At 39.2% G+C, this 25,561-nt stretch overlaps 1 protein-coding gene across 1 annotated transcript; it reads left to right on the plus strand.

Annotated features, from left to right (window-relative positions):
• Positions 1–487: 487 nt before the first annotated feature.
• DHRS9 (dehydrogenase/reductase 9) lies at positions 488–21,373 on the plus strand. Its single transcript, XM_032479644.1, is given in 7 exon segments — positions 488–615; positions 8,164–8,220; positions 11,794–12,165; positions 13,376–13,634; positions 14,569–14,608; positions 14,610–14,733; positions 17,713–21,373. Coding segments are annotated over 5 exon segments (960 nt in total). The 5' UTR covers positions 488–615; positions 8,164–8,220; positions 11,794–11,852; the 3' UTR covers positions 17,937–21,373.
• Positions 21,374–25,561: the final 4,188 nt, after the last annotated feature.

The raw sequence follows: 25,561 nt of genomic DNA on the forward strand, positions 1-25,561 counted from the left end.
AATTGTTTTGATCTCCTTGCTCATCAGTGTTCAAAAAAAAACAGTAAAAAGAATCATTAGAGACTGATTTCCTCTACCTACTCTTTTATGAGGGAAAGAGTACTAAATCAGCAAAGGCATGTTAACAGGAAGAAAAAAACTAGAGATCACGAACAATAACCAATTCAAAATTAAATCATGAAAACCATGCACCTGGCAGTTTACAAAATGCTTTCATGTTAAATTGTTCCATCACTTAACAGTTAAAGAAGTGTTACTGATCATTTTTAGGTCTCCTCTGAAAGTCAGTACATTTTATTTACTAAAGGTTCCAAAGGAAACACATGACCCGCAGCTTCCTGGCTTCCATTATTCATAGAAAACAGATTTAGTCATCACCCTGACATTACCATGAGGGTGACTCACAGGGCAAGGAGGGAACCTGAGGACTCCTCACATATGCAGGTACTTAGAGGCTGACAGAAACCCAGGCACCTCCACCTTAAGAGGCTCTGCGAGGTCAAGGTGACACAACACTTCCTTCCCCCAGCTCAGCGGGCAGATCAGGCAGATCATCAGATCACAGTCAGCCCAGGAAGTTCACAACAGCTTGTGTCCCAATTCATCTTAAACAAGGTAACTGATGATGGAGTTTTGTCATTTATTCCTTCATTTCTCATGTCATCTTCAAACTGTCTTGATTTTCCTCATGTTTACAGAATTAATCAAGTTGTCTTCCATGCTGTGGTCAACTGTTGCTATTGAAAAAGTGGTATGTTCGAAGGTTGCGATGGGCACTGAGTCCATCTCACCATAGAAATGATCTCACTGTCACCTGAGACCTTGCCTTGAACTTCCTCAAGTTTCTCTCTGAATGTTCTTCAGCACCTTTGAGTTACAATTAAATTTACATCTAGTTCATCTCTCTGTACCTATTCTACACTATCTGTGAATCTTACAATTAACTGGAAATTGGAGCAGGGAAGGGCTCCAAGAAGACTGGGAACCTTAGTAAAGTGTCAAATTGGAACAGGAGATTTGCTACCAACTGTTGGTCTGTTTGTCTACTTATTGTACCCATGATATCAGATGTCAGTTTAGTCAAATGTATGCATGCACACCAAACTGAGTGAGAAAGGAGCTTTCTGCTTCAGAAGGAAACGGGGAAATTCCTCAGCGCACATTTGATTCCTGGGCACAGGGATGACAACAATAAACCTGCTTCAAATGTGTACTCTCCTTTGTAGGATCCAGTGGCTGGGTAGGATTTCACCTGAAACTCCCAACATACAATGAGAAAGGGAGAAAGTCAGTGTAGTGGCTTCAAGGGCAGCCCTTGTTAAAGTCTTTATGATTCAAATGGTGGTGTGTTTTCATCTCTGAAAACACATTTTTAAATTAAAATCCAATTTAGGGTTGCACGAATAGTTTTGAAACATCCTGCTACACGTCCCCAGGGTCAGGGTTGTGCTTAATTTCTCTTGGTATCCCTTGGCATGTATTAGTGCCCTAACAATATTCTTGGCTAGATGCTGCATAAAATGAAAATTTAATGTTGTATCATCTTTGTTGTACTTCAGAGATTTGAAAAATGTGCCAGTTTTTAGAACCAAGTTCAATATTTAAATGCAAGGAAAAAAATTATCTCACACCTATCAAATGGAGAAAATGGTCTTACAACAAATGTTACTTTCTTAAGGTACTGTCTTTAAAAACTGCTTCTGTTCAAAGATAGCTGAGACTAAAAGAAATACACTAAAGATCTGAACGCACTTTCTGCATCTCTACATAGCATTCTCTCTATATTCTAAGTTTTCTTTGAAGCCTTATAACTATAAGTTAGAATAATACACAATCTATAATCTCTTCCAGTTAGCAATTTTTATCCAATGACATAAATAAAGTCACCATGGCTTTAACAATAATTCTTAACTTGTCAATACTGTCAGGAAGCATACTGGAAAAAGAAAGAAATCTAGTGGGGATTGGGAATATTATTTAATTTACTTGTTATTATGGATGTTTTGATGAATTATCATTTAAAAGTTTTGAGAGAAGGCAAAAAAATCTAAAATAGAACTAAAAATGTAAAGCATGAATTCATCAGGTCTTCCCTATGAAAGAGCAGGCCCATCTCTGCTAAGAGACTGTCTGAATGAGTCCGCAAAGGAGGCACACCCCTCCCCACACCTCAGTGTCCCACTATACAAAACACAGGAACTTGGCGTACATTAACCAGGTTTACAGCATTAAAATGTGCAAGAGACATACGTGTCCAGCCACACAGCAGCCAATATTAAGAAAGCTTATGCAAGAGAATCTCAAAAAGAAAATATTTTAGAAAGCTATTGCTAAGTGTTCTCTATTTGATGTATTTTGGTAAAAACTTAGTTCTTGATTCAACTCAGATCACGACTGCAACAAACTGAAAGAAAAAAAAAAGATTCTCCGGATCTTTAACAATCAGTGTGATTGACTAGTCTTTGTATTGTTTTTCCAAACAAAGCCCCTTGTGAAGTGATTTGGAAATAAAAGCAAGTCGTATGGAGGAACTATCTAGAAAGAACTCTACATTTCTTATTTTAAAAAAGTATACCTCAAGATGACATTAAAACATTGAGACTTTATTTTCCATTTTGTTTTTTTTTTCAACTGTGTCAGTTATTTTTAAATAGCAGATGAAGATGCATAAGAGAAGTGAAATCAAAGGATCTTATTTTAGATTGTTTTGCTAGGAAAAGAAACCCAAGAAGAGAAAATTAAAAGAAGCAGAAGTGGGCAGGGACAGCAATGGAGCTGCAGTATCTTCCCATAGCTGCAGACAAGCAGTTACTCTTAGACCTTCTGTGTGCAAATGTGAGAGAAAATTAGTTCTCCTTTTTGGTTCCTTTTGAGTCTTTATGACATGATGGTAGAGAAGTTTGATAACGTATTTTTCTTTCTTCTATTGACTGATAACATGTTCATCTCTTTCTAGTTCTGCTTTCTCTTTCTACACAGTTTAGGAGTCCAGAGATGGAAATTTTAGTTTTAGCCACTCTCTGGCAAACGACCTTATGTATGACACCTGCCCTACTTAGCTTACAGAAGTATTCTGACAATTTAATGAGATAAATTTTATTTGAACACTTCAAAAAAATTTTAAAGGTATCCAAGTTGGAAATGTGACTTTATTATTATTAATATTATTGCTGTTGTTTTAAAAATTATTATTATTCTTTTGCCCTGATGATTCAGGCTCAAAGACTCAAAGGCTCAAAGACTCAAAGACTAATCCAGTTATCACCAGAACCCTGGCGTTCAAGTGGAAACTTCCTTCTCTTCCTCTCTTTCTTCTTTCCTTTTACATTTATTTACTTAACACCAAGTAACACTAAGGCATAGGTGGTGTAAAGAAGTGAACGCATAGTCCAGACTCCCAGAGTCGGGTGGGAATCCAGGCGGTAGGAGCAGAGGATTAAAGAATGGACGGTAGAACTGAGTGGCCGGGTATCAGTCCCCCAAACAGCACAATCCTATCTGGAGCCAATTAACACATATTTCTGAATACGCTTTTTCATCAATTAAATGGACATAATTCAACTGTAAGGTCTGAACGAGATACATATTTATAGATCCTAGCAGAAGGCCTAGATTGTGGTACATATTCAATAGATCATAGCAGTTACTATCATTCCTACCTAACCTGGTCAACTGGGAATCCCAAGGACCATGGGTTCCCAGGAGCAGACTCTGAACTCTAGAGTCAACTGGACACCCATTCAAAGGGCACTCCCAAAGAATCTAGAGGGGTCCAAACTCAAAAGGATCAGCCAGAATTTAGGCCTCATAAACGCTGTGCTACTTTGGTAATTTCTAAACATTTTATTTATCTAGTTTATTTTTGTTTAGGGGAGAGGTAATTAGGTTTATTTATTTACTTGTTTGTTTTAATGGAGGTACTGGGGATTGAACTCAGGACCTTGTACTTTGGTAATTTCTAAATTCACAAAAGATATCATCATAAATTTGCCTTTGTTCACTGCCTCCTAGCCTCCTGATGACAAAAAGGCAATTTAAAAAAATCATCAAAATGAATGCTTACAGCAGCAGGATAGAAGTAATGCTTATAAGTAACAAAACTTTTCTGGTAAGGCCATAAAAAATAAGCTCACATCAATGTTGCACTAGTGAGGAACCGATGACTAAGTTTCCACAGAGGTCGTTTTGCTTTCCTATTTTTTTTTTAATTGAAGCATAGTTGATTTACAATGTTGTGTCAGTTTATGGTGTACAGCATAGTGATTCAGCTATATATAAATATATACACATTCTTTTTCATTACACGTTACTACAAGCTATAAAACTATTGAATATGGTTTCCTGTGCTATACAGTAGGAACTTGTTTATTCTGTACATAGTAGTTTGTATCTGCTAATCCCAAATTCCCCATTTATCCATTTCCACTCTCTTCCCCACCTGGTAACCATAAGTTTGCTTTCTGTGTCTGAGTCTCTTTCTGTTCTGTAAGTAAGTTCATATCTACATATAAATGGTGTCACATATTTGTCTTTCTCTGACTGACTTCACTTAGTATAATTTCTAGGCCCATCCAAGTTGCTGCAAATGACATTATTTCATTTCTTTTTATGGCTGAGTAGTATTTTATGGTATATAGATACTACATTTTCTTTATCCAGTCATCTGTTGATAGACACTTAGCTTGCTTCCATGTCTTGGCTATTGTATATAGCACTGCTATGAACACTGGGGTGCATGCAGAGAAGTAGTTTTGGATGCTGGAAAGTTCTGGACTCCCAGACAAGGAGACTCTAGACCAGTGGTTCTCAATAGGTAGTGATTTTGTCCCCCAGGGGACATCTGGCAATGTCTGGCTGTCACAAATGAGGTGGGGGGAGGGGACTGGCATCTAGGTGGGAGAAGCCAGGGGTGCTGCTGAACATCCCACAACACACAGGACAGAGCCCACAATAAATAATTATCTGACCCAAAATTGCAAAAGTATTGAGGTTGAGAGACCCATGCTAAGATAGGAACAATACAGAGAGCAGCACCTCACAAAGTGAAAGCAATTGACCCTTCCATAAAGCTAAGGTTCCTCCTGTACAGCACGCCTTTGGTCACCTATTTCACCAGGTACCATTCAAGGTAGAAGTCATTATATCTATTTTCCAGATAGAAGAATAGAGGCTAAGAAAATATAAGTAATTTACCCAAATGCCTTCTGATGGTAGAGAAACTGAGACTGAAACTTAACCTGCCTGATTCTGAGGCCTGGGCTCTTAACCCCTCTCTAATTGTTGGGGTGTGTGTGTGTGTGTGTGTGTGTGTGTGTGTGTGTCCTTAAGAAAAATCTCCACGACCAGTTGGGAGGATGTATATTTAGATTTGCACTCGCCCTCATGCACTGTGGTGTAGGGGCCACAGATCTGCTTCCCCTTCCTCCATTCTTGACGTTGATGAGCCAAGAGCCTCACAGCCCCTGGTGCTAGAAGAACTATTGCAGACCTAGGCGATTCTTGCCTCGAGCCAAGAGATTTGTACCCCTACTAAGCAGTTTGTTGTGAGATAAATTGGAAGACACAGCACAGAAGCAAACAATTCCAGCAACTAAAGTCAGTGCCCTGAGCCTCTGAACTGCTGGGACCCGGGAACCAGAGGAAGGTGACCACAGATGGCAGAGCACGATTAAGGCAGCCCTATTAGTTGCTATTACTCATTTACTTTTGGGCGGTCAATGAACCAATTGGCCATCTATCAGCTTCTGTGTACAGGTCATGTTCTCAATGACTCTGACCGAGAGCTGTTACCCAGAGGTGGCATCTTGGCTAAAATACTATTAGAGATCAAAGGTATGTGCTGGTTTGTGGCTCACTCGGTCCAATGACCTAGAGGAACGTGAACCTTAGGGATTGAAGAGAAAAGTATTTTTGGACCATCATCTCTGGGGTAGGAACAGTCTTTGCAAAACTCTAGGTCAAGGTAGGCAGTCCCCTGGACTCAGGCTGCAGGCTGGATACTAGCATCTGAAATGACCCTCAGCCCAGAGGGGTAACGAATGAGGATAACACATTTTAATGTGAGCCCATCTTTAATCATTGAAGCCTCCTCCCTGCTTGTCACTAGGGAGAAACTGGTTTGGCTAGGGAAGAAGGAGGTTGAGAGGACAGATGGAGAGAATGAGGGAAGAGGGAGTTCAACTGCTTTGGTTTGAGTTTTTGTTTTTCTCCAGTGATTATGAAGGTGAACTTCCCAAAGAGTAGAAGGCAGAAAATTTGGTGTCCAAGGTCACTAAATTTTGAAGTCCCAGGTAAGAAATAATTCTTACCTATTTTGTGCATGGAACTCAAAGCAGTCAAATGAAGACTTTTCACCAAAAAAAAAAAAAAAAAAAAAATTATTTTCCCTTGCCAAATTTCTAACTTTTTATCTTGAATTAATTTCAAACTTACAGAAAAGTTGAGTTGTACAACCCAGAATCCCCAAATATTAACACTGAGGGGGAGTTGTTTTTGTTTTAAATTCTATAGTGCTTCACAGCTTTCAAAAGTTCACACACATAATTTCATATAATCCTGTAATAACCCTTTTTTTCTCTTACCCATATTGCCCCTCCCCTCTTCCCCTGGTAACCACTAGTTTGTTCTCTATGCCTATCAGTCCAAATTTAACAATTTACTACATTTACATTCTCATTCTCTCTTTAGATACACACGTTTGTGGTTTTAATTAATTAATTAATTAATATACATATCCTTACTATTTTCTGAACTGTTTGAGATTAAGTTGAAGACATGGTACTACTTAATTTTTAAATACTTCAGTGTGTACTTCCTGCAAAGCAGGACATTTTCTACATGATCATAGTAAATTATCAAAATTGAGAAATTAATATTCATGCAATATCATTTATCAGATCTACAGAGCTTACTCAGATTTCTCCAGCTGACCTAAATGTTCTTTTTGACAAAAGAAAAAAATGATTTTCTGGTGCAGAATCACAAGTTGCAGTGGGTTGTCACAGCTCTTGAGTCTTCATCAGTGTGGAACAGTCCTCAGTCTTTCTTTTCCTTTATTCATGCCTTTTGTGTCTTTGAAGAGTACAGGCCACATATCGTGTAGAGGTGGAAGATGTGTTCTATGCATGATCTGCTGTCAGTCGTGCACAGAAGTGCTGCTGTGTCCTTCTCAGTGGGCCATACAAGGAGGCACATGAATGTTGGTTTGTCCCCTAACCAGGAGTGCTAATTTTTATCACCTAGTAGTGGTGTCTGTCCAATTTCTACACTGTGAAATTATTATTGCCCTCTTTTTAATTCGTACGTATTTTATGCAGAAATTCTTTGAGATTCTGTTGTTATTGTTTCTCATCAGAATTTTACCTATTAGTTTTAGAATTGCCTGAAACAATTGTTACTATGTCAGTTTCCAAATGATGATTTTCTAATTCTACCATTCCTTTTACATTTATTAGTTGGCATATTAATTCTCTTCTAAAATGAGGCAAGTGATATGCCCTCTCTAACTGAAAAGCCTGTTAAGAGGATCTCATGAGACCTATATGTAAAAGTGCAGAGCAGAATGCTTCACAAATATAAGCCACTGTTTTGCTATTTCTCCCCTAATGCTTGCCACTGGCAACAACACAGCATTTCTACTCTCTGTTCCAGGGCACATTAAACCTCATGAGTATTTGCTGTCTTTACACAATTCCCATGGGGGTTTGGATTGTAATAGAGGCTACAGAATCCACTCAGGGAATATAGTCAACATTTAGTTATTCATTAATTATTTATCAAAGCCAGGACTTGAGCAAAATACTATACTAATTGAATATATAAATACAAAATTTCCTTAAAATGTCTAAATATGAAATTTTGCTAGCTTGTTATCCCACCTCACCCTTCAAAAGTATACATTTTTAATGTATTTATATATTTGAGAAGGGAAAATCTTGCTACATGGACAATAATTTGCAACAAATCAATAATCCCTCCACAGGGAAGATCTGGGGAAACTATAGCACATTACTGAGTCATAATACTCTGAAAACTTGACTGCTTTAGAAGTAGTCATAGCTATACCATGATGATGAACTAGTTTGCCCAAACCTAACATATTTTAATATTTACTTCTGACTTATTTTTATCAATTGATAGTTCTTTTACCCTTTCTTTCTTTAGCTCTAGATCTTTTGGCAGGAAGAAAGGATGAAAGCAGAGCCCAAACTTCCTTGAGAGGTGAAGATATATTAGATTAAGTTATTTTTTAACTAAAGTAATCTGTTCCTTATAAAGCAATAGAAATAAAATTGTGTGTATGCACGTGCATGAGTATGTGTGTGTGTATCATTCTATCTGTGTGTATGTTTGTCTTTCTCAAAGAAATATTTATATATATTATATATATAGAAAACAATATTTATATGCAGGAAAAAACCTGGAAGAAAATGTACCAAAATACTGAGTGAAATGTGATAAACATTACTTCCTTCTTTAATTTTTTTCTGGATTTGCTAAACCTTTTTTTTTTTTTTATTACAAGCATAAGTTACTTTTATAAGCAGAAAAAAAAAATGAAGATTTTTTTAATGGTGCAAAGGTAAACCCAGGAAATAATTGTAAAAAAAGAAAGTCCACATAAACTTTATAAAATTGCTCAGCCTTGCAAATGCTTTTTGAACATTGTCCATGAACAGCCATGATTTCAAAAGCATTCTTGAGGTCTGAACATTCACACAGGGCCCATCCATTGTCTCTATGAGGCACTCAAGGCCCATTTTGATTCTAAGGGTGAATCCAGGTCAAGGGAGAAGACACTGTGGATATAAGAACAAAGCGAGAAAACTTTCTGAGCCATGAGGGAAGGAGATAAGGTCTTTCTCTCATGTGATTTTCTCTGTGGCTCCTCTTCCTTCCAAGGCAGAGAGAGCCTGTATAGGCCTGGGCTGCTCCCACGTGGGATGGGACCTGCTGGTCTCCTTCCCTCAGGTTGCCCTCTGGCTGTGAGCTACAAGGCCTGAGCTGATGTGATGCTCAGACATGAGGCAGGAAGGCAAAGCCCTTCCAGTTCCTGTTCACTTTCTCTTACTGGATGGCTTGCTCTTCCCCCACCATGGGTACCCACAAAGAAAGTGACAGTGTAGGCTGTCTTTGTGAATAACATTTTATTATATATGGAATTTTATATTCCAAAATAGTCTAAAGTCTTTTCCTGCGATACTTTTAATATTACACTTTCAAATTAATAGTATGCTTGTTTTCAATCATATAATTGTCTGATTTATCCATGACTGTTATTTTGCAGGCAAATTCTGTAGAATAATTAATAGAACTTTCAATTGGCATGTATACTTAAATGGTAAAGACTGTAGAATTAATACAGTATTCTTTAACATTTATTTTCAATCCAAAAATAATTGTGGTATTTCTAAATTGGTGCAGTAAGCATACATGAAATAATAACATTTCTTTAAAATAAAATTTAAAAAAAGGTGGTATACACTGAGGGGAAAATGCATGTGCAGACTCTGAAGACAGTGGAAAGGCAGCCCTCTGTCTGTTTGATTTTGGGCCAAGAATGCCTCCAGCACTGGCTAAATTAATTTCCAGGTCCTTCTGCTGCAATTATGGTCAAAGCCTCACCAATTTAAAGCATGAATTTGCTTTACTTTGTTTCTCTGTACATGTGATTGTCTTTCTCACAGGAAGCTGGTGTCCAGAGAAGACAGAATCTGAGGGTCCTTATTCTGGCCTGGGATTCTGTGTCTTTGACCATCCCTCTCTTTCTCAATCTCTCCCATTCTTCTCACCCTTTCTTGGTGAACTCATTAGTGGCCCTGAACTCTAACACGCTCTGCATTGAGCTGTAATAGTCTCAGAGTTGGGTTGAAGGATGACATTAACACGCTCAAATAAGAAAATGGAAACCAACTTGAAAATATTTTCATAGTGGCAACTGCAAAATAGTCTCCTTTTTACCCCCAGTCTGAAAATAATTTTAAAATCTGATAAATCAATTAAAACTGAATGGCATTTTCTAAAAGATTTTATTTATTCTACTCTTAAATTTCATGAAGTAGCAACAGAGAAGATTTTACCATGGTAGTCTATCTTTCAGATAGATGCATTCACACGAGATTAATGTCCTGTCAACCCAGTGACCAAAGTCAGCTTTGCTGTGGCTCCTCTCTTTCTTCCACTTACTTTCTCTATTACTTAGTTTTTGCATTGCTTTAGAGGAGTGATTTAGCACTTAAATGGCCATCTTCCCAACCAAATAAGAGTAAATGTATTTTTAACTATTTATCCAATAAAATGCATTAAAATATCCTTAGTTCATAGAGTAAATAATCCTAAAATTTATATAGAATCATAAAAGACACAGAATTGCCACAGCAATAGAGAAAAAAGAACGAAGCTTAGAGGTATGACCCTCCTAGACTTCAGATAATACTACCGAGCTACAGTAATCAAAACAGTATGGTATTGGCAGAAAAACAGACATATGGATCAATGGAGCAGAACAGGGAGCCCAGAAACAAACCCACACACCTACGGTCAATTAACCTTCTGCAAAGAGGCAAGAACATACAATGGAGAAAAGACAGTTTCTTTGGCAAGTGGTGCTAGGAAAACTGGACAACTGCATGTGAATCAATGAAGTTAAACTACTCCCTCACATTCAGACTATACACAAAAATAAACTCAAAATGTCTTAAAGATTTAAATATAAGACAGAACACCATAAATCTCCTGGAAGAAAATAGGCAAAACATTCTCTGAATAAATTGTAGCAATGGTCTCTTACGGCAGTCTATCCATGCAATAGAAATAAAAGTAAAAATTAACAAATGGTATCTAATTAAACATAAGTTTTTGCACAGCAAAGAAAACTACAAACAAAATGAAAAGACAACCTACGGCATGGGAGAAAATATTTACAAATGATGCAACTGACAAGGGTTTAGTTTCCAGAATATACAAACAGCGAATACAACTCAGTAACAAAAAAAAATACACAATCCAATCAAAAACTGGGCAGAAGACCTTCTTTAAATAGATATTTCTCCAAAGAAGACAGCAGGTGTCCAATACGCACATGCAAAGATGTTCAACATCACTATCAGAGAAATGCAAATCAAAACTACAATGAGATAACACCTCACACCAGTCAGAATGGCCATCATTAAAAAGTCCACAAATGCTAAATGCTGGAGAGGGTGTGGATAAAAAGGAATACTCCTACACTGTTGTTGGGAATGCATATGTGTATATACATACAATGAAGTACTACTCAGCCATAAAAGAAGAATACAATAATGCCGTTTGCTACAACATGGATGAACCTGGAGATCATCATTCTAAGTGAAGTAAGCCAGAAAGAGAAAGAAAAACACCATATAATATCACTAATTTCAGAATAAAAAAAAGGACACAAACTTATTTACAAAATAGAGACAGACTTAAAAGAAAACAAATTTACTGGTTACTAGGGGAAAGGGGGTAAGGAGGGATAAATTGGGAGTTTGGGGTTAGCAGATACAAACAACTATATATAAAATAGATTTTTTTAAAAAGGGCCTACTCTATAGCACAGGGAACTATATTCAATATCTTGTAATAACCTATAATGGAAAAGAATATTTATATGTATAATTGGATCACTATGCTGCATACTAGAAACTACCCAATATTGTAAATCAACTATACTTCAATAAATAAATAAATAAAAATATCTTAAGTTCATCAATCCTGGGTTATAATGCCTTGATGGTTCTAATTTGAATTTTCTTTCTAATTTTGAACACTCAGGTCCCCATTGTCTTCTATTGTTCAAGAAAGAAGAGTCCCTGCCATACACAGGGAAAAAAATGCTCTTTTGGGTGTTAGCCCTCCTGATCCTTTGTGCTTTGCTATGGAATTATAAAGGACAACTAAAGATTGCAGACATCACTGATAAATACATTTTCATCACTGGGTGTGACACTGGCTTTGGAAACTTGGCAGCCAGAACTTTTGATAAAAAAGGATTTCGTGTAATTGCTGCCTGTCTGACTGAATCAGGATCAACGACGTTAAAGGCAGAAACCTCAGAAAGGCTTCATACTGTGCTTCTGGACGTAACTGACCCAGAGAATGTCAAAAGGACTACCCAGTGGGTGAAAAACCAAGTTGGGGAGAAAGGTAAGTGATGTAGGGGTGAGGAGAATAGAGGGGGTGCTGAAAAATTACCAAAGCTAAACAAAATGTGTTCTAATTTTAAATAGTCTTTCAAGAAAATGTCTCCTAAATACCAACTGTGTACTGGAGAAGATAGGAGAACTCTTCAGACAGCCCGAGTAGTTCTAAGTTGCAAGCTCTCTACATGCACGAGAGACATAGCTCAGGTTATCCTCCGTCTTAAGTCCCAGTTGGTGAATTTAGAACCGAGGTGGAGGTATTGACTTTTCCTGGTCTTTTCCTGTGAAGTGCTACTCTAGCTACCAACACATTAAAGGAACTAGAGGCTAAAAGCTACAGGAGATCATGTGGGCCATCCCCAAGTTGCCACCTGGGTACCTGGGACCCACTTCTCACTATAAAACGGTTCCAGAGCTCACATATTTTCACTGGGAAAGGTAGAGAATGGTCTGAGAATCTGAGCATAGGTGTCTTAGATAATCATGGTAGAGTAGTGAGTCACTGGACCTCATTCTGCATTAGATTCTGCTAAGATGACAGCATTCTGAACTAGAAGACCTTTATTGGCTTGAATAAAGTTTGAAACATTCTCATGGATGAAGATATTTGGGTCCCCAAAGGAAAAAAACAAATGTATGTGATTTTTTTCTTTATCACCTCTTCATCATATAGTTGAGATTCTGGACCTCAAAAACAATGGTTTGATAAGGCTCCAGATATTTTTTAATGCTTGAATTCCAAATACCTTTAACAATATTAAATGTTTCCCATCATGAAATAAGCCCGAGTGAATGATTTGATTTTCTATCAAAAATAAATGTGAAGTCGATTGATGTTGCTCTTTGTTTATAGAGAAGAGTTTATAAATATTCTCTGGCTTTGCCATCAAGCATGGTAGGAAAAATAGACCAACGGACTCACATCTGAGATTAAAAAACAAGAAGTCTTGCTCAGACAGTAGAAGTATTTGACATTCAGAAACAGAAGCAGAGTGACTGTGAGATTGGCTCCAGTAACAACTTCAGCTATTTTAAGTTAGCCTCCCACCCTCTGCACTGTCACTTCCCCAAACTGTAAAGTATGTCAAAGCAGGAAGGAGTGTGACTAGAAGGAAGAAATGGCACCATTGGTGAGGCAGGGGCTGTATTTCCATCAGGATGCCCATATAAGTGCCACCTTCTACCACACCTCCTTCCCCTCCTTTCTGTTCTAGGTCTCTGGGGTCTGATCAACAATGCAGGTGTTCCTGGCGTGCTGGCACCCACCGACTGGCTGACGGTAGAGGACTACAGGGAACCTATTGAAGTGAACCTGTTTGGGCTCATCAATGTGACGCTAAATATGCTTCCCTTGGTCAAAAAAGCTCAAGGGAGGGTTATCAACGTGTCCAGCATTGGGGGTCGGCTTGCATTCAGTGGAGGGGGTTATGCTCCATCTAAGTACGCAGTAGAAGGCTTCAATGACAGCTTAAGGTAAAGCAAAAGTGGACATATTAGGAAATAATAGCTGCTAACATTTATTGAACGTTTATTATGTACCAGACACTCTAGTTAGTGCTTTAAATTATTCTCAACTTACAAGTGATACCACTGGAACTAAGAGAGATGAAGTAACTTGCCCAAGGTCACCCAGCTGTGAAGTGGTAAAACTGGATATTTGAACCTTAATCTATCCAATTCTTTTTTCCCTTTTGCATGAGTGCATGATGTGGATAGTGGTGGTAAATTCCACTGGTAGAAGTTTTTAAAAAATGTTATGCTGAAGACTCCTGTAAAATCAGTAATTACTTCCTTAAATATTCCTGGTGGAAACATAAATTAAATTCAGAGAACGATTATTCATATAATGGTTTGCAATACACTGGCTTGCGTTAGAGAAAGGGGCACCATATTCCATTAAAACCCTGTCATCCAGTAAATGAGCAGACTTGGTTTTCCAAGGCACATGATGAAAGACCTTGCTGACCAGCCTGGGAGTGGGTTAGTCAGGTCAAGCATTGTCACACAGTGTCCCTCTCCATCCCTCATTTGTGCTGCAATCTCCTCACACTCCTAGAGGGGAGATAAACTTGATCATCCAGGTCAGTCATTAGTTGATTTGCCATCAGTTACTTTGAGTGCTGAGACAAAACCTGCCCCTAACCCAAAGGCTTGTCAACGTAATGAGACAGTATAGTTTAGGGAGAACACTGGACTGGGGTGTGTCCACCCAGATCCCTATCCTATTCTGCCACTAAACCAGTCCTCACTTCACAACCCTGAACTTCAGTTTTCTCATCTGCAAACTGGGAGGGTAAAACAAGATGCTCTTTCCAATGCACCCAATTCTGTGATTCCATGAAGAGTCATAAGTGAACATCCTCTAGATAAGCCAACATTAAACATTTTTGATGGGTTCTTTTCACAGGCGAGACATGAAAGCTTTTGGTGTGCACGTAGCATGCATTCGAACCAGGACTGTTCAAGACAGATTTGTCAGATCCAGTAAAGATGACTGAAAAAAAACTCACCATTTGGAAGCATCTGTCTTCAGATGTCAAACAACAATATGGAGAAGGTTACATTGAAAAAAGTGAGTTTCTGGGTGGACCCAGGGTCCTCTGGGATTCATTATCTCAGGCAGCTTGAAAGAGACTCAAACACAAATCCAAAAATAAGATTCTTATGGTAATATACCAATAGAGATCTCAAATGTGGATCAGAGATCTCTGTTAATTCCACTGTCATCTCTTGGGCCTCTGAGGGTTTATATACATTTACCGAGCATTTACTAAGTGTCAAGTTTTATACTAAATGCCTTAAGAATTACATCATTTATTCCTCAAAAGAATTATAGTAGTGAGCAGAAGCTTGGAAAGGTGAAACATCCCACCCAAGTTTATACAGCTCCTCCTGGCCATGGTCTGGACTGGAGCCCATTGTCATTACTTCTACACAAACCTCCTCTTTTTGGTAAACACCCACTACTCATTAAACATTGTTCAAGGATTTATGGAGGTTACAAAATATAAAGACTCAGACTCTGACCATTTACTAGCTTATAATCTAGTTGACAACAAAAATAACCAGATGAAACTGAACAATAAGACTACACAGCATGTAAGAAAATTAATTCTTTGCTTCTTGACACAACCCAACAGCCCAGAAGGGGTGCCAGATAGTGCAATCTCTAATTGTCCAAGAAATTAGCAAAGGATAAAAGCATTCCTGGCTAAGAAGCATTTATGGGTCAAGTCAGGCTTGAATAAGGCCTAAAGGACAAGAAGAAACTATTTGGGTGGAAACTTTCTGGAGCAGGAATGCATGGGGAGGGGGTGGAGATGGAAGAAGAAGTAACGTAAGTCAGACTGAGTCAGGGACAGAAGAATAATAATAAAGATTAGCAAATGATGACTAACACATAGTGAACATTGACTATGCACTTGTCGCCATTCTAAGTGCTTTACACTTAGACTCTTTCTCTTAAAATGCCCAGTCTTACAGAAATAGAGGCACAGAGATGTAACTTGCCCAACATTGTGCAACTAGTAAGTGAAGAGCTACATTTGAGCCCAGAAACCCGACTTTGCCGTCTATTCTCAGGCCCCACACTGTCACGTGAACAAGGCATTGAGGAACTGTTTGAACTTCCTGTACCAGGGCTCCACCTTCACATCAGACTTCCTGGCCTTGTTAAGGTTTACCTGATATTCCCCCTGCTTTGCATCAAACAGGGCCCCACCTAACTTTGTGTCACTCTAACCTCCGCTGTGATCTTGCCTTTTCATCAGTGGGCTTGGTAAGACAGCCAACCATAGCAAGGTTCAAGGCCAGGAGCTTTCAAGGTGGAGCCAAGAGCCCAGTCAGATCCCCTGAGGGGAGGTTTTTAGAATGATAGACTTCCCCAACCACCCCACCACACATGCACACACGTGCACACTCATGCATAGATATGTATATATCAACCAGAACATCTAGTTTGACAAACCTCCCAGTGCTGACGTGTCACTACATATTTGGTTACAATCACTGCCATTAAATGCTCTGTTTCTCATTTACTTCCTGACTTTGGAGGCTCTACGTAGGTTCAGAAACAAAATCTCTCATTTACAAGAGCTTTCTCTGTTTGACACTGCCATCGATACTCTCTAAATGCCTATGAATATATATCATCAACTTCCACCAAAAAATTATTTTTGACTTGAGCCCTGGGTCAGGTGTCCTATCTCAGAATTACCAAGGGCTTGGAGCCCAGTTTTGCACTGGTTACTCTTATTAGAGTTTTCCAAGTCAGGACTTCGAAATCAGCCAGACTCCCAGTTCCAAAGAAAACCACAAATTCAAGCTTACATTTCTTCATTTCCCAGGCTGTAGTAGTAGGAGTTTAAAACAGCCCCAAAGACTTAGGAGATAACCTCAGTTAAGCTTTTTGAACAACTTGTGGCCACAGGGGCGTGAAGTTGAAAGAAAGATTTAACATAGTAGATTTTCCCTTGAGAAGACACAACTCAAGGCACATTTTAAGAGCTTGGAGGAATGTTCCAAGCCATCACCAATCTATAAAGTACCTGCCTTTTTAAAGGTGTCTTACCTCATTTCCCAAACACTCCACTGGCCTGAGAACCAGGATGCCTTTAGCTTCCTGAGTCAAGGGTTTAGGGGATGATTCTCTCTTTATTCACTGGATTATAGGGGTACATGGCATACGTGGGCACGTACACACATGCACATGTGTGCACATTTCCTATAAACACAGTACTCCCTTAAACCCAGAATCAAACTATTAACTTCCTGGATTCACGAGCCTCGGAGACCTTATGAAGTATCTTTCCCTCATTGCTTTAAAGTACTGCTTCTCACAGACTCACAGACATAGAAAACAAACTTAAGGTAACAAGGAGAGGGGGAAGCAGGAGGGAGAGATAAATTGGGAGTTTGGGATTTGCAGATACACTCTACTATATATAAAACAGATAAATAAAAAATAGATAAATAACAAGATCCTAATGTATAGCACAGGGAACTATACTCTATATCTTGTAGTAACCTGTAATGGAAAAGAATATATGTATGTATATGTGTGTGTATAACTGAATCACTATGCTGTACACCAGAGACTAACACAATTTTGTATACTGATTATACTTCAATTAAAAAAAATAGTGATTCTCAAAGTTTGATCCCTGGACCAGTGCTATCAGCATCATCTGGACACCTGGCAGAAACACAGATTCCTGGGTCCCACTTCGCACTTAGTCAGAAACTGGAGGTGGGATCTGGGTTTTAACAAGCCCTGTAAGAGATTCTGCTGCTCATTCAAGTTTGAGAACCAGCTGTCTAAAGAAAGCACTGCTGGATCCTTTTCTGAGGAATAGATAGAAACCTATTACAATAGGACCCAGTTATAATCGCAAATTCAAAATAAATTCCCACATAAAATGCCAGCGTGATAAAGATGGAAAAAAATAACAAAATAAATTCATGTACATGCATTCTCCCCCTCACAACCTAGCCTCACACACCCCTGTTCCCTTCTCCCACAGATTAAATGTGCTTTTGTCTCTTTTTACAGGTCTAGACAAACTGAAAGGCACTACATCCTTTGTGAACATGGACCTGTCCCTGGTGGTGGAGTGCATGGACCATGCTCTCACAAGTCTCTTCCCTAAAACCCATTATACTGTTGGAAAAGATGCCAAAACTTTCTGGATACCTCTGTCTCATATGCCAGCAGTTTTGCAAGACTTTTTATTGTTGAAACAGAAAGCAGAGCTGGCTAATCCCAAGGCAGTGTGACTCAGTTGACCACAAATGCCTACCCCGGGCTGTGAGATTGGCTGATTTCAAGGACACATCTCCTTCTCCAGCTCATTCTTTACCTAATCCAATTTGGATTATCATTTAGATTATGCTTCTTTAGGTAAATAAAGGGATAATACCATCACTGGTGATGTCCCAGGGTCTCTTCTCAAGCTTTTTTGGAAAAGATGAGCACGGATGGGACCTGCCCAATATTTAGGCTTTGCCTGCTTGGTATGATTATGAGGGAAATGGAAAGGCTTTCCCATCCAAAATGATCTCCACCACTGACTGCCTTTGCCTTCTTATCAAAATATTAAGAGATAAGTAGAATACTTTCATAAGTGGATTAGATGTGTTATCTCGATGAGCATAAGTTTTCTGAAGGACTGGAACTCATCAGCTCTGTAAGCTTTAATGGGGGCAGGAAAAGGAAGGGTGATGAGGCATTATGGGACTGGTATAAGCCCAGGGGCTGCAGAAAAACACTAGGTAAGACTGCAAGTAGGAGGAAAGGAAAAGAGGAAAAGGAGTAAGAGGACTAGGGAAAAAAAAAAAAGAAGAAGAAAACAGGTATAAACATGGAGGTAGGGAGAATCCAAGATAAGCCTGCCTATTCTAGAGGGAGCGATGGAGTATGGACGGCCTCTTCAAGGCCACTGTGAGCACTGATGCCCACACAGCTGTCTGTGGAAGGGCAGTCACAACAGAGTAACCAGTCATCGCAAAAAATGAAACATGTAGAGCGTGTATGTTTATTCTGGTGATTGTAAATACAACAAGACATAGACTGTCATACAACCATAGACATACACACCTGAGATGGTTGGAAGCCCCATGAAAATACAGAGCTAAATTAACAGAGTCTTTTACCTACAGTTACAGTGAGAGCAGGTCTGCTCCTTGTTCATAGCATGCTTCTAACTGGATTGACCCTGGGCCCACACTCCATCCAAAAACATTTCCCTAAACGGATGCTTCCCCAGATCCCAGCACCTGGGATGACTCACAGAGACTGGTTAAATATTTACATGAAAAAGCCCAAAGTGTCAAAATTTAACATTTTTGCAGAATAATATAGGGTGAAAGAGCCGGAGAAATTATCTAGTGCACACACACACACACGCACGCACACACACACGCACTGCACACACACGCACGCACACACACACGCACACACACACGCACACACACACACGCACACACACACATGCACGCACACACACGCCCAACTTGTGAAGAAAACATTTAATATCTGCTGCTTGAAACCATTCTATTCTATTCATTTTCATTTACTTTTCTGGAAACATCTGCCTATGAGGTGATTTCCTTCTTTCACATTTACAACATACTGATGAATTTGGAAAATCAAACTTCCAGTGTTGTCAGTCCACCTGAACATATATTTCATTATTTTGAGGGAAGATACACTCATCCATTTTGCATAAAACTGAGGAAAATCACAGCAAGAATCAGACAGAAAAATTCTCAGGCAAAGTTCTCTAAACTTTAGTCATTACCTGCCTGTGAACTCATCTCCATCTTGGCCTTAGCCTGAGAGACAGCCACGTGTAGGCCTCTGATTTCTTCTAGTTGCAGTTAACCACCTATGGGTTAGATGACTTGTCCTCGGAGCTGAAGTTCACTGACATTGTTTACAGGGGTTCCTCCATCTTCCCTTGAATTTCTAGATGTTGGCTTCATTTCATGGCTGTAAAAACATCTGGCCTGCTGCTCCCTGAACCTCCTGGCCTCCACGGCTGCCCAGACTTTCATAATCTGCAGAAAGCTCCTTTGCTGAACTTCCCACTGTTCCAGTCATGCTGTTGGGCTTATTACCTAACAGACTTATTTCCTTTGTTTTGCCTCAACCTGAGTTCTTGGCTCATTTCTCCAAGTAGCTACAATTGGTAACTCCCTAATTCATCCAACCCCGAAAAATCCTGTACTTAAATGAATGCTCCCAAAGATGGTGTCACCTCAGAGTAAAACCAAATATATTCACCCAAGCAACGTTTAGAGCTTTTTAAACGAAATGAGAAGGTGGGGGTATCTGGAGTATAAAGGCATAGTCTCAACAAAAGCACAAGACCTAGGAGGCAAAGAGGGATGGAGAAGGTCACTGCACCAGGAGTCTGACAGACGGGTTCCTGGACATCTCTCCATCTCGCCATCACTTACTATATTCTCTGTGCTCTTGGGAGAATATCATATTTTTATCAATAGTATTTTGAAGAACATGTGTGCTGGGCTTTCTGCTGAGCACTGACATACGGTCAGGAACAAAATGGATATGGTCTCTTCCTTCACAGAGCTTAATATAATCCAAAGCCTGAGGCCACTTCTCAGGATGCCTTAGAGGAGCTTCTCCAGGAATCCATGGTCAAGATGAATTGAGATGTTGTCTTCTAACACATCTAGCTTGGGAGGTCCTTTCCCACTTAGTTTGGTGGGACCAGGAGAACTTTCTAGACTTTCCCTTTGATCTCATCTAAAAATCCAGCTGTGTCTGAAATCACTCTATCTGAACATCCACAATATATTTAAATCTGGAATTTTTATCTCCCTCACCCAATCTACTTTTTCCCGGTCCAGCATCAACTACTGTCAATTCTATCTCCTACAGAGACCTCTCTTCATCTCCAGGGCAGTCATCTGTCCAACTTTCCATCATCTTTCATCTCAACTATAGCCTACCTATCATGTGTCCCTTCCATGATTTCTCCTCACAGTGGTCAGAATTTTTCAGAATTAAAATCTGATCATTCCACTCTTCTCTCTACCTCCACTTTCTTAAACCCTTCAGTGTGTTCCCATTGCACTTTGGCTCAGATTAAAATGCACAATGTAAATAACATTGTCCTGGCATGCCTCATCAGCCTCACTTTAGGCTACTTATCCTCATTTTGCCATCTCAGGACGTTTGCCCATGCTCCTGCCTAGAACATCCCCATTTTACCTGTGCATCTCGTTCCCTCATCCTACAGATCTTAGCCCCTTCCTCAGGGAAGCCCACAGAGTTTCAAATTCTGACCACTACCTCGTCATCCCCACCAGGTTCCCATCTGATACGTTGTCACTGCACCCTGTGATTTACTTCAGGGCGCTTATCATAGACTGTAATTATATATGTGTGTGATTAGTAAGTTAGTTAATATTGGTCTTCCCTATCAAATTTTAAGTTCCATGAAATCAGGAACCAAGATGCTTTGCTTATTTTGTATTCCCTTGCCTAGCACATTGCTGGCACATAGGCCAGTGTTCAATAAATATTTGTTAAATAAATTGAGAAATCAGCTTGTATTTGCCTTTCTGACTAAGGGGCAATCTATCACTTAAGGTCGAACTCGCTGACCCCATTAGTTGTGCTATCAATGTTATCAGTTCAAACTCCTATAACTTCCTGAAGCCCTTGGGTACTTCCATAAGGGCTCCCTACCTCTGGTTCTGCTATCAATCTCCCCTCCAAGATTAATCAGTGCTGTCATAGGGATTTCCTAAGACCTGTTGGTCCAGAGACACTGTGAAGGAGCCTGCCTCTGCGTTGAGCCTTCCTGGGCCCAGGGGTCACAGAATAAAGAGAGCTATCAGGAATCATTTTGTCCATTTCTCTGCCTACAGGCAGGACATACCCAAATCATCCAGGCTACAGAGAATCTCTTCTATTTAAAATCTCTCCAGAAATTCCATAACTTCTATGGGCAACCCAGCCCAATATTTAATGAGGAAAACTTCCAGGAGCTTCTAAGAAAAAATGACCAATTTTTACTCTTCTCCACGCAATCAATCCCAATAATTCTCAAGAACATGAGAGATCACAGGACCATCTGTGTGGAGGAAATAGCTAAACATTCTCAAAATGAAAAGCTTTTTAATATTTCAAAATTATTTGTGACAACTTAATCTAAGCCACAGTTTAGAAGGATAGTGCTGGCCACAGTTTCATAAATGTTTGCCTGTTGAAAAATAAGACAATTCTGTTGATATTCATAATATTGATATTCTTCCTTAACTCTGTGATTTTTAAAAAAAACAAAATATGAGTAATATCCATTCTTCTGTGTGATGCATTAAAATAACCAGGCTCCTATGCAGATTCTGGTTTATCAAAGTTTCCAAGCACATTTTGCACAGCACCTGCCCAGGAAAGAACTAGATCATAGCTCTTGCTTGATTAGTTCCTGGAAATAAATAGCCCACCAGCCTGAACTAGGTCAGGCAAGGCAACATAGCATTCTGTCACACTGGACACCAGCAGCTTCCCTGAACAGTTCTCTTTCAGTTCCTCGAAAAAAACTGGAAAGAATTCTGCTACAGATACATAGCATGAGCCCCAGCCAAAACCATCCAGTCTCATGCCTAGGTAAAATATTTACTTAGCCCTCTGGGTATGTTCCCCCTCTCCACCGCCAGAAATAGCAACTAGAACTTGAGTACGATGCCACCCGATTAATGATGGTACCTTGGTTATGGATCAAGTAATCCAAGGAATCTATCTTCCCACAGGTATAAGAAGAAAAACAATAGTAATGGTTATATAACACTTAGTACATGTCAGGTTCTTCATGCATTTGTACATTGCATGAATGATTTCATCTAACCCTAACCATATCTTAGACATTTTTTTTTCTTTTTGTTTGTTTTTAATGTGGTAGCAACACTTAACACGAGATCTAGCCTCTTAACAAATTAAGTGTACAATACAATATTGTAAACTGTAGGCACTATGCTGTACAACAAATCTCTAGAACATAATCATCTTGCATAAATGAACTTCTTTACCAGTTGAATAGCATCTCCCCACTTCCCTCTCCCCTAGTCCCTAGCCACCACCACTCCACTCTGCTCCTATGAGTTTGACTGTTTCACATACCTCACGTTAGTGGTAACATGCAGTATCTGTATTTCCGTGACTGGCTTATTTCACTTAGTGTAATGTCTTTTAGGGTCATCCATACTGAGGCATATGGAGAGATTCCCTTCCTTTTTAAAGGCTGAATAATATTCCTTTGTAAGTATAGACCATATTTCCTCTATCCATTCAGCTGATGATGGACCTTTTAGATTGTTTCCACATTTGGGCTATTGTGAATAGTGCTACAATGAACATGGAATTGCAAATATCCCTTTGTGATTCTGATTTCAATTCTTCTGGATAAATGCCCAGAAGTGGGATTGCTGGATCATATAGCATTTCTATTTTTAATTTTTTGAGGAACCTCTATAATATTTTCCATAGCAGCTGCACCATTTTACATTCCCACCAGCAGTGCACAAGGGTTCACGTTTTCTATATCCTCACCAACACTTGTCTTTTGTTTTTCTTGTAATAGCCATCCTAATAGGTGTAAGGTGATGCTTCATCGTGGTTTTGCTTTGCATTATTTGATGCTTAGTAATTAGTGATACTGAGCATCTTTTCATGTAACTCGTGGCCCTTTGCACATCTTCTTTGAAGAAATGTCTATTCAAGTCCTTTGCCCATTTTTTAATCAGGTTATTTGGTTTTTTGCTATTAAGTTGAAGTAGTTCCTTATATATTTTGGATATTAAATATGTTTTTTAGAGACAGAGAAATGAAGGCACAGAGAGGTGTGCAATTTGCCCAAGTGTGGGCCAAGGTTCAAACCCAAGCAGGCTGATGTCAGAACTCATGCTCAGAACTCATGTATTATATAGAAATCAAGTCTTACAGAGTCTTTTTCTAAATTTCAATACTAGGTCTTGCCTAGGCAATAATTATTATGTATAAGAGATGTATAATTTTGAGTATATATAAATATACTGTTTTGTTTTCCTATATTCTATTTTCAAATTTCCTCACTTACAGTTAAATAACAAAAGCACTTATACATCATTTCTCAGGTTCTTGAAGTTTTCTAACTGGATTTCTTGATTTTCTTTTCCTTCTTTCCATCTTTTTTGTTCATTTTATTTGTTATTATTGCTGTTAAACATTTCAGGAATTTATATGTAAACACTTTTTGCTAATCTCAATAAAGGCCTTACATTATCCATCCTTACTCAAGACCAACTCTTTGAATCCCTTAGCTTTTAAGATCAGAAAAAGGAAGGACAGCAGACTAGTACCTTGCAAGTACTATGTTTTCCTATGGCTGTATTTTTTTCAGTGCAGAGAAGTGATGCTGGGAGTACTACTGGGAGGTAATGGGGCAGACTGTCCTAGTCACTGTGGCTGGCACTAGCCCTGGAAATACTAACGAGAGAAGGGAGTGGATCTTAGCCAGGCCAAGGTCAGGGCCTCCTAATGCTAACACGCTGCAATCATAGATAATACTAGTAAGGGGCTGGACATTCCAACTTGGCTGAAAGAGGACATATAGCCTAGTATGTCTCACAGAAATGTTTTCACTAACAACATTCCCAGTATGACAGGTTTTTCCTCCAATGCCGCACCTTCTAATTACCTTGTTTACTAGCTCTAGTTTATAGAATGTTCTTTATTATTTTTGATCCAAAATCTATCAGGGAAGAGGAGAGAGGGAAGAAAGGACTGCTGTTTCTGTAACTGTCATGATAATAAGGGTTTGTGTTCATTGGCTTTCAAATGAGCCAAGGTTCACCCAGATGGACTGTTTATGCGTTTTCTCACATAGCTTTTACAGCTTTTACACAACAGGCACTTTCATTGTTCATCTTACAAATGAGGAGACTAATATCCAAGATGCTTTTAACTCTAACAGTTCCTAAACTCCCTCTTGGTGAAAAAAATAAGAGTGAGAAATTAGATAATGGGCTTTAAATCCCAAAATAAAATGTTTTCTTAAAGTTCTTTCTGGAACTCTGGAGCCACCCTAAATCAAAAACTCTAAAATTCTGAGTACTGTATGCGTAAAACAAGCCTTCTGGCCAGGGATCCCCAGGCTTCTTCTCCATGCTCTTGAACCATGGAGAGAAATGATGGACAAGGGTACTCAGGCTCTTCTTTCTTTCCTCTTCACTCTCTGCACCTGGCGGCTAACACCCTTCTAAGAAATGTGGCTTGCTTTCATGAGCAAAAATACAGTTAGCTCCATACTTTACAAATTCCAATGCTCATTCTGAATGAAAGAAATAAAGGAGTCTGGTCAGAAAAGTTTCCGAGCACTCAAATTTTCTCCATACTCCCACCCTCCAACTGGCATCTCCTTCCCCTCCAAAGTAGAATGGAATCTGAGCTGAGTTCTGTCCAGGAGGGGATCACTTTTCATCACTGACTTAGATGAAGACACAGAGGCAGGTTAACCCACCAGGGGAAAACATAAGATAGAGTCTGCACCTAATATGTTTCTGTGAGTTCCAACCATGGACTAATAAGACAAAACAATAGAGGAAAACACTGTGGGGTTCTGCTGTTGTTCCCCAAAAAAGCAAGCATGGGATTTGGAGCCACAATGTGGAAATGAGTGAGGTGTTTCATGCAGTTTCAGCTCAAAGTGAGCCAAATGTGTGATTTAATGATATGATGTAACTGCCCTCCCCAACTCCCAGCCCCAAGAAGGGAAAAAAAAGTAAAAGTTGCTTTGCTCTTGGTTTAGACTTGAAATTTACAACACATAGAATAAAGCTGATGATGGCTGTGTCTACTCCCAACTGCTCAGAGCACCGGTGAAATGCTGCCT

The sequence above is a fragment of the Camelus ferus genome, chromosome 5 (assembly GCF_009834535.1).
Source record: "Camelus ferus isolate YT-003-E chromosome 5, BCGSAC_Cfer_1.0, whole genome shotgun sequence".
Classification (NCBI taxonomy): Eukaryota; Metazoa; Chordata; class Mammalia; order Artiodactyla; family Camelidae; genus Camelus; species Camelus ferus.